General features: G+C 42.2%; 2 protein-coding genes across 5 annotated transcripts in view; one reads left to right on the top strand and one right to left on the bottom strand.

Annotated features, from left to right (window-relative positions):
- LOC135103445 (zinc transporter ZIP13 homolog) overlaps positions 1–6154 on the top strand; it is a 51236-nt gene extending 45082 nt beyond the window's left edge. For all 4 annotated transcript variants that reach the window (XM_064009662.1, XM_064009661.1, XM_064009660.1 and 1 more), the window contains 5 exons: positions 15–119; positions 462–625; positions 1068–1239; positions 1608–1709; positions 2067–6154. In XM_064009662.1, the coding sequence (XP_063865732.1) occupies positions 15–119; positions 462–625; positions 1068–1239; positions 1608–1709; positions 2067–2239 (716 nt within the window). In that variant the 3' untranslated portion in view covers positions 2240–6154. The remainder of the gene's footprint in view (positions 1–14; positions 120–461; positions 626–1067; positions 1240–1607; positions 1710–2066) is intronic.
- Positions 6155–6820: 666 nt separating this feature from the next.
- The window catches only part of LOC135103444 (homeobox protein 6-like), a 4657-nt gene continuing 1477 nt past the window's right edge, over positions 6821–10000 (bottom strand). The window contains exons 1-3 of the mRNA XM_064009657.1: positions 9193–10000; positions 7180–8882; positions 6821–7077 (exon numbers count right to left, since the gene is read on the bottom strand). The exon at positions 9193–10000 is cut by the window's right edge and continues 1477 nt beyond it. Coding sequence (XP_063865727.1) covers positions 6850–7077; positions 7180–7791 — 840 coding nt within the window. The 5' untranslated portion in view covers positions 7792–8882; positions 9193–10000 and the 3' untranslated portion in view covers positions 6821–6849. The remainder of the gene's footprint in view (positions 7078–7179; positions 8883–9192) is intronic.

Genomic DNA, 10000 nt, shown 5'->3' with positions numbered 1-10000 from the left:
CTTCCCTCGTGCAGGTGGACTGAGCGTGTTGCCTCTGCTGCTGAGTTTTGCAGTGGGTGGTCTGCTGGGGGATGTGTTTCTGCATCTCCTGCCAGAAGCCTGGAGCATGGCCCTGGAAGGTGTGTGTGTGTGTGTGTGTGTGTGTGTGTGTGTGTGTGTGTGTGTGTGTGTGTGTGTCATTTTTCTCAGTTATATCCAGGTAATAGGAGACATGAAGAGCAGTAAAGTACCACATTTGTATGTCTTTAGGCCAAAGCTGCAGGTCTCATTAAACAGAAATTAGATTTAAAATACTAAGTTCAGTGCAGCAGTACCCACACAGTGTCGTATGTATGTCTGTAAGTTGAATCTGCAGGTTGCTCTAAACAAAAGAAACTAAAGTAGACTGTAAGTTAAGTACACCAATACCCACCCAACAGACTGCCTCTTTAAACCACTAAATTCATGTGTGTCTTCCCCAGGGGGTGCCGGCACCCATGAGGCCTTCACCCAGGTGGGTCTGTGTGTGCTGGCAGGCATCTTTGTCTTCATTGTGGTGGAGATGCTGGCAAGTCATGACTCCTCCTCCACGGCACTGCACAACAACAACAACACTAAGGGAGGGTCAGGAGATGGCCGGAAGGAGGTATGTGTGTGTTGTGATGTCTTGTAGCTGTCACCGCTAAGATGCTGATTATTACATATGACTTAATATTATCATTGTGGATGGGATAAATATCACGGTGTTGGTGTATTTTGGTTCAATTTTCTTAGTGTGTGATGAAAATTTTGCACATTTTTTTATTATATACATAAGTATTTGAGTAATAGGCCCAGATATTCGTGAAAAAATTAGACCATGGTGTTCATTTTTAATGAAGGGAGAGGTTTTCATGAAGATCCTGTAATTACTTTAATTTATTTATTTATATTTTCTGTGATACTTTTTTTTTTGATAAATTAATTCCCTACATTCTTTAATAATTGTTCCCATCAAATGAATGAATATCATGCCTTTACATATACATCACATCCATTGCTTTGTCTTCACACTGCTGCCATCACTCAGCAAACCCTTTCCTCTGCAGGTGACGGGTTACCTCAATCTTGTCGCCAATGGGATTGACAACTTCACCCATGGCCTGGCAGTGGCCGGCTCCTTCATGGTGTCCTACAAGACCGGCCTGCTCACCACGGCCGCCATCCTCATCCATGAGGTGCCACATGAGATTGGTGACTTTGCTATCCTTCTGAAATCAGGTTGGTTTATTCTGCCATATTATCATTCAGTTCAGGATGGTTTCTTCTGCATTGTGATTCAGTTCAGCTTGTTTGTTTTGGCTTGTAGTGATTCATTTCAGGTTGGTTTGTTCTGTCTTGTGATTCAGTTCAGAGGCTTTTAGAGTGCAAGGCTTGACTACAGGCATTGATGATGTGTGTATTTTCTGGTCATCCTTTGTGATATGATCTGTTTCTTAGTGTTACAGGAGTAAGGAATGAAGCATAATCATCCTGCTAAACCTGCATTGTGTGTCCTCCAAGGTTTTTGGGAGGAATTGGAAGAGTAGGAAATGATAGTACATTGTAGTGGTAATATACTGAAAACTTTGCATTGTTTTCCCCTGCAGGGTTCAGCAGGTGGGAGGCAACCAAGGCCCAGTTCTATACAGCAACAGTAGGACTCGTGGGGGCTCTGGTCACCCTCTTCCTTGGCACCACGGAGATTCTGGGTGAGTCTCCTTAACTCTGCAGCCACAAAGTTGGGAGATCAATTCAGGGATAACTGTTAAAGATACTTCACTTACAAGGGAAATGTGACTACCTTCATTACCTATATAATGAATGATGATCTCAGTTGTTATCATTAGTGTTAAGAAACTAGGATTTATTAACTTATTAAGATACTACTGGTTGTCTAATGTTTGATGTCAAGATCTCCCAAGTGTCTTATATCTGGTTATGAGCTAATTTACCTTGGCTTCCTCTTTCTGCTCCTTGAAGATGCGAAGTGAACTGAGGCTTTGCAAATGACTAATCTGTAGGTGTTTTGTTAATGTATTTATGATAGAGCAGTAAATGTTTTCCAGGTGGAGTTCAGGTGTACATCTTGGGCTTCACAGCTGGGGGCTTCCTCAACATTGCTCTGGTCACAGTGCTGCCAGACCTGCTGCAGGAGGACCGGCCAGCTCAGTCATGTGCTCAGTTGCTCTGCCTTCTCTTTGGCACCCTCACAATGGCAACAGTGGCACTCACCTGTTAGCCACAGCCCGGCACTCGCACTGTTGGGAGTTGTGTGTCCAACTCTTTGTTTTTGGTCATCCACCTCACAGTAAACACCTTCCATCCTAACAGCCTTCACCTCCCCTCCCCCTGCCCCCCACCAAGGCTCACACCCTCCCAGGAGAGGCTCAGCAGTCATAGGTGTGTTTTGTATGGTGTTATACCAGATATTTAGGTTCCAGATCCTCAAAGTGTTCATAGAATTTTTCCCATGATGCATTTACAATTTTTTTGTTTTGTACTTTTTATGAAAGCTATCTTTTGTATGTAAATGTGATTGTATATACAGTTATCTAATTACTGTTTTATAGAGAGCAGAGGCACATCTATGTAGTATTAAGGTGCCACTTGTTATGACAAAACTACTTATGAATCTACTTATATATTTATCTACTTACAGGCCACACTACATGTTTGTGTGTGTGTGCATTTTCAATTGCACACACACACACACACACACACACACACACACACACACACACACACACACACACACACACACACACACACACACACACACACACACACACACACACACACACACACACACACGGCTGATGTGTCTTTACATTTCCACAATATTATGTCAGTATATTTATTATTTTCTCACATACTTTTTATTGTTATTATAATATTAAATATGTTACAAAGTTCTCTTGAATTGCCTGCTTCATCTTCATATTTTCTTTGTTGTTGTGCTTTTCTTGTATGCCAAGCTGCATGTGTGGGAAAGTTGTCTGTTGTTATTATATTTGTTTAGTGAATTAATTTAGTATTTATAAATTTCCTCATTATAAGCTTCTACCTCTTCAAAATACACATTGGTACCTCAGCATTCAAATGAACAGTCATAAAACTTCTGCCGCACCTGCATTTCAACAGCTGTAGGTGTAGTGCATATTTGTGTTTTCCTTGTCCTGTGTTATGTGGTCTTTTCTTAGTCTTTCAGGGTTTCACTCACCCAGCCTTTTCTGTCTGCCACCACCAGTCACAAGAAAGTTAGGAGATTTTCACGCATAGGAAGGATGAAAAAAAAAAAAAAAACACAAAGAAATATTTTCAGAGCCTCTTTTAAATGTCCTGGAATGAATTGATATCAGGGAGATGGATTAGTGTTTAGATAAGAAATTTGCATATATCTAAACCCAAGTTTTATAAGGAATGTTTAATTGTTGTTTGTAATTTGCTCTTTGCCCTTTGTTAATTTTAATTAAGTAGTAATTTGGACATCAAAAATTCTGAGTTTATGTTTAGATCACATATGCACAAATTTTCTTTATTTCTTTCTAGCAAGTGGTTTATTGGTTCTTCATTGGCCATTGAGTGCTTCCATGATGTGAATGCTATGTTTGTAACTCATGAAACAGCCAGCCAGTGATGACAGAAACAGTGATAACAGATTTTCCTTTTTGTTGTACCAAGTGCAATTATGTGACATTATGCTTTAATTATTATTTTTTTTTTTTCTCCAAAAAAGCTTCAGTTTGTGCTGGCTTTCTTGCTTTTCTCTATCCTTTCTTTTGATTTAAAGCTTTATTTTTTTGGTTCTAGATGTTTTTTTTTGCTGCTGAAATTTATAACCTCTACTAATGTCCCTGAAAATTATTCCTGACTTCTTGCCTAATTTTTCTCTCTTGACTGCAGTGTCATGCAGTCTTAGGGATATTTGTCCCTTGCACAAAGCCCTAATGTTATTACTGCACACTAACACTTGCCAACACTTACACTGAGTAATGCTTGTGTACATGTCGATGAATGAGTGATAATATAGCTGTGATATAGTCCAGGCAGTAGGTAATGTTTCGGTGCAAGAGTGTAGTGTTTGGGGTGGGATGGATCCAAGAACTTGCGGACCTCCCATCACTTTGAGGAAGGCCACTGGAGCCTAACAGTGTCTTAAGTTAGTTGCTTAGGGTTGACTCCAAGGGTGCATATTAGCAGTAAGATTAAGCTAGATATAATTGTAGATTTTCCAAAAGTGAATGACTGCAATTGTTGCAACTTGAACAACTAGTTCCATTAATGGTTTTTTACCATGAATGCAGCATTTATGCAACATTTAAGAGCCTCATAATGCTCAGTATTGGATTAGTATATGTAATGATTATCCTCATTATTCATCCTGCTGGCCTTCATGCACTTCAGCCTTTGAGTCTTCAACAACTGTTGTATAAAGAAAGGTTGTTCAGTACCTTTGTGGCTCATTCCTTTCTTTAGCTCTTCAACTTAGAGTGAGACAAAATTGTGAATTTCTAATACTAAAGATGAAATTTTTAACAAAAAACCATGGCAGTATTGTGAAGAGAGAATGCAGTTTAAATAGAATGACAGGCTGGAGTGAGGTGGTGTGGTGGTGACTGGAGGTGATATGTTGTTAGGGTTGTGTGGTGAGCCAGTGGGGGTGTACCAGTGTAGCTGTTCAAATAATATTTATAATTTTGACATCTACCTACTTAATAGATAAGTTAATAATTTTCTTAAATGGGCAGGAGTAATGTCAGCACAGCCATCTGCTGTGAGATTCTGCATTCAGAGCACCTGGCTAAGGAGGAGTACTGGTGTTCCTTGTATCAGCACAAACACCTCTGCTGTAGGTCTGATTGTCTCTGCAGCTCTCTATTTCTGCCAGCAAGGAGCACTGAGATAGCCAGTAGGATGTGTTGGTGTGTCTGGTGCAGGGCAATGCAGGCCCTCAGGGTCCCGTGTGTGTTACATGTGGTGGTTCAGCTGAGGACAAGAATCTGCATGCTTAGGAGGGCATCGTTCTCCCTCTGGCGGTGTCCTGTGTGCTGAGGTGTGTGTGTGTGTGTGTGTGTGTGTGTGTGTGTGTGTGTGTGTGAGAGAATGAGTGAATGGAAGGAATTGTCATAACACATCAAAGCATACAATAATCTCTCTTATCTCACCTTGTGGAGATGATTTTATATGGTTTTTCTTATAGTAGAATACTATTTTTATTAGTTATATTTTCGTAGTTGTCTTGCATTATATTATTCATACCTAGCATGGTGTGAGGGCTGAAGGTGTGTGGAAAGATGTGAGACTTGCTGTCACTAATGGATGGAGTATTGACTGTGTTGTAGGCAATTTTCAACTTGCTCAAAATTCAACTTTTTAGGTCAAGTTCATCAGAATATATATATATATATATATATATATATATATATATATATATATATATATATATATATATATATATATATATATATATATATATATATATATATATATATAATGTACCTATTTGTAAATTTTAAAAGGAATTTGTTAAATGTTAAACTGCATGTACAGTACTCAAGGTAGTGAGCATCAGTCATTGATAAGGAAAATAGGCAATTTTATTGAAGCATAATATATATATATATATATATATATATATATATATATATATATATATATATATATATATATATATATATATATATATATATATATATATATATATATCCTTCCTTTGGGAGTCAAGCTATGCACTGAGAATTTACAGTTGCCACAATACTCATTGGAACATTAAGAAAATGTATGAGACAATAATAAATAACAAAAGTTTAATAGTATTAGGTTGTGGAGTGTCCCACCAGGTCACACTCCATAGGTCTTCCAAATACAAACAGTCACTCAGTGAGTTGACCTGTCAGTCAGTAGTCATAAGTGACGGAAGTAAGAGTGTGATGATGAGTTTTGTCTCAGCATATGTAAAGTGTAGAGAGTTTCTTATCACACAAATCAAGTGGTTTTACAGGTAAGCCATATGCATTTGTCGCAGGCTTTACACAGATCACGTGATTGTGAGATGAAACTTTGGTCAAGTGAAAAGTTTTTGAATTCAAAATATAATGGTATATGAATTTTTTGTATTTGTTTTCCTCTAAGTTAAAATAAATGTATCCATCTACGTGTTATTATCTATAATTCTATACTAATAAATGAGGGAAGAGGATGGAGGGAATTACAAAAGACTGCCTGATGATGCTGCAAAATTATATACATATACAAAAAAAAGAAAAGTAACACAAGCTAGTTTAATTGCTATGATGAACCAGTAGTCCTTCAGGAAGGAATTTGTTATCAGAATGAAGGTAAACTGAGTAAGATGTAAGTGCATCACAGGTCAAGAAATTCTGAACAGAAATACTGTCGAGGGCTCTGTTGTCACCACTTCATATATATATATATATATATATATATATATATATATATATATATATATATATATATATATATATATATATATATATATATATATATATATATATATATATATATATACTGGTTGGAGAGATGGCAAGCTGTATAACCAGGTCACTACCACTGTCAAGAGTGGAAATTATAAAGATTCACGTTCTAAAAGTTAAAGGAGCGTGGTGAGTGGAAGGGCACCGCATTGCTCTCAGACAAGGTGTGGAGGACACACAGTTGCCATGCTACTTACTGCATCCCATCTCATCAGAGTGACCACCGCCAGCAGCCTGCAAGGAAATATACCGCTATAGGCAAGGCATGGTTCACTACTAACTGACTACTACTACTACTACTACTACTACTACTACTAATGCAGCAGCGAGTGTTAGACGATGTCATTCATAATGCTTATCGCGAGTACCTGGGTACGTGTGAGGCGTCGCCTGCCACTCGACACAGGACTTCCCTGAGACTCTGCTCTACGATTGGCAGAGAGAAAATCGACCTCGGCGAACGAGACTCGCCACAGACACATTTTACGTGTTTTCGGTGGCTGCTGCTTTTGTTGCGGCGGCGTGTGTGTCTGTATGCCTGGGTCTGTCCTGCAGGAAATGGTCTGCGGGCCAACACGTGCTCCTAGAAATGAGTTTTATTAGTGGGGATTTCCGTAATAATCGGGTTAGTATAATGATGTTCGTTTGTGTCAATGAAGAGCCTTGTCGATATGGAATCACTTACGTGGGAATCATAGTGATGTGATATCGCCAGGCCGCGTGAGTCTGCGGCCCTGCTTGCCATGTTCCACATGTCTCCCATGCCCCCAATGTCCTCCATGCCCCTCATGCCCACGTGCGCCTCCAGGTTGTTTACTACCAGTAGGTCGTTGTTGTTCAGATTATTGTTGTTGTTATTATTGTCATTATTGTTGTTGTTATTGTTATTATTGTTGTTATTGTTGTTATTGATGACATTGACGACACTGACGATGCCTTGACCAATGAGGATGATGAAGCCGGCGAAGGTGAAAGCTGCCGCCTCGGGGCTGTACCCTCCGGGACACGAGCGGGCCTGCCTGCTGCGGCCTCCCTCGCTGCTTCCTTTAGATGCAGAACTGCTGCCCTCACTACTCGCTGAGCGTGTTGCCTTGTTAAGTGTTTCATTCACTCTGGTGATGGCGTGGCGAATGTCGTCACGCCGCGTCGCCCTGTTGTTCATATCGTCCTGTAGGTGATCGTCCCTTGCTGCACCGTGTCTGAGGAGGCCATGGCGCAGGAGCCTTGTGTCTGGCCTATCAACGGGGTGTACCGAGCCCCACGCCACCTCCAGCGTCGGGAGCACCAGGGTGGCCATCGCTCCCTGTATACCTCGGAGGCGCCCTGAATGACGGGAGGGAGTGTGTGCGTAGCAGATACTTTCACACGCTCTGGGAGTTTCCTTTGGATGTTTTGGGTTTCGACATCGCAGTGTGTCTGATGGTGATGTTGCTGATGACTATGATCAGATATTCACTGTTAAATTCCACAGTAAAGATGAATTTAATGCTCATAAACAATAACACTTAAATGACCAGAAATCTATAATATTTCATTTTACATTTACTTTATCAAGGTTATTAAAATTTATGACATCAAAAGTATCAGTTCATCTTTAAGATTAACAGTGGCAATAACGAAAAAGATACAGCATCAGCAGTAGTGTGTGTGTGTGTGTGTGTGTGTGTTCCTCACACAACGCTCAGTCATGCACGTAAGAACACTCAAGGGTTTTCCAATAAAGGCAAAATGTTTTACAAAGCACAAAGACAGACGAGATCTAATGCTTATCACACTGAGCACGATGGAACACCGGTAAAATGCTACACACTCCCATGACAGACAGCACCCGCCCCGCAGGCCAACAAATCCACTTGCTGCAGGCGAACGGGCCGCACACTGGTCTAATGCGGCACGGACTATAATAGGTTACAATAACAATAGTTCCGTTGTCTGTCGCTGGAGCGCTCCACTGGTGAGCTGTTGTGGGGGACGGCTGCGTGGTGATGCTGGCGGTGTTGGTTGTGATAAGGAGACAAAGGGTGTATGTCGGGGGGTGGGGGGGGACACCTCGAACTGATCGTCAGTGGTGTGCGTGCCCCTGTTCTACGGGTCACGCCGGACAGCAGCCGTCACTCTAAAGTCTAATGGTTGTGAGACGGGCAGCTTGGGTACAGGCGACTGCAAGGGGCGAGATGTAACGGGAGGGAAGTAGTAGTGTTGTGTGGGCGAGCGAAGACCATCGCCCCCATCTCTGCCGCCAGCCTCACCACACCTTGGCACAATGCCGCCTCCAGGCACCCGGTGGCCCCGCGACCTTCCTCCAGCACGGCGCGCCAGGCCTCAGAGACCATTCGTCTGGCCACGGTTCCCTCCACACCCTCGCTACATGAGCTTGTACCGCGCCGCCTGGGGGTGCAGGACCTGTATTATTAGTTTCGCTCATCCTCCTCCTCCTCCTCCTCCTCTCACTACTACTACTACTACTACTACTACTACTACTACTACTACTACTACTGCTACTCCTGTTACTACTACTAATAATAATACTGCTGCTGCTGCTGCTGCTGCTGCTGCTGCTGCTACCACTACTACTACTACTACTACTACTACTACTACTACTACTATTACTACTACTACTACTACTACTGCTACTACTGTACTACCATTACTACTACTACTACTACTACTACTACATCGAATTATTGTTGTTACTAACCTGCGGCGGCCCGGGCTGGGGGGGATGATGACTGTCACGTCGTTGGAGGAATCAGAGTTGGAGGACACAGCGTCGGTGTTGATGTGTACGTTGTTCTGGGAGTTAGCGTTGTTGTTATTGTTGTTGTTGTTGACGTTATTCACGGCGTTCAGGACTCCGTTGAATGCGAGCAGGAGGAACGTGAGAAAGTTGAAGGTGTTAAATCCGAACCCCCCGACGCCCCCGGGACAGGCGTTGCGTCTCTGGCGGTGCAGCAGTTCCTCCCTCGCCTTCGTCAGGTTCCCGTCAGGTCCCAGCGCCGCGGAAAGATACTGGGAAACTTGGGCGTCTAGCTGCTTCTTAAATTTTTGGGAGTTCTCAGGAGACCAACGAAAGGCACTGAGAGACACGATAGGAACACTCAGAAGGTAAAAAGACCACAGATGGCGAGCCGAGACCAACATATTTCAGGGCGTGATAAAGGCGTTCTGTGCCAATCTTTAATACGTATCTCTGGCACACACATACAGACACACACAACCCCATCATGCCGCTGTGTCAACATTTGCGGCTCCTGGTGTTGATTCGCTCGTCGTCAGCCGTGTCTGTAAATATTAAATAAGCCACCACGTGTTCTTCCCACCGTGAGAACGAGCACGCGTTGGTATATTTCGCGTTAGTGATTTCGTCCCCAGAACTGTGTCGACGAAGAGGAACTGTACAAGTGGGAGACTGAACAAATGACAGGCAGGGTAGTGATGAGGAACAGGACAGTTATGCCAACACTCCACGCGAGACAGAACGTGACGCGGAACACGTCCGTCAAGGC

The sequence above is a fragment of the Scylla paramamosain genome, chromosome 9 (assembly GCF_035594125.1).
Source record: "Scylla paramamosain isolate STU-SP2022 chromosome 9, ASM3559412v1, whole genome shotgun sequence".
Taxonomy (NCBI): Eukaryota; Metazoa; Arthropoda; class Malacostraca; order Decapoda; family Portunidae; genus Scylla; species Scylla paramamosain.
Note: the sequence above shows the minus strand (reverse complement) of the source record. Positions and strands in the feature narration are given on the sequence as shown.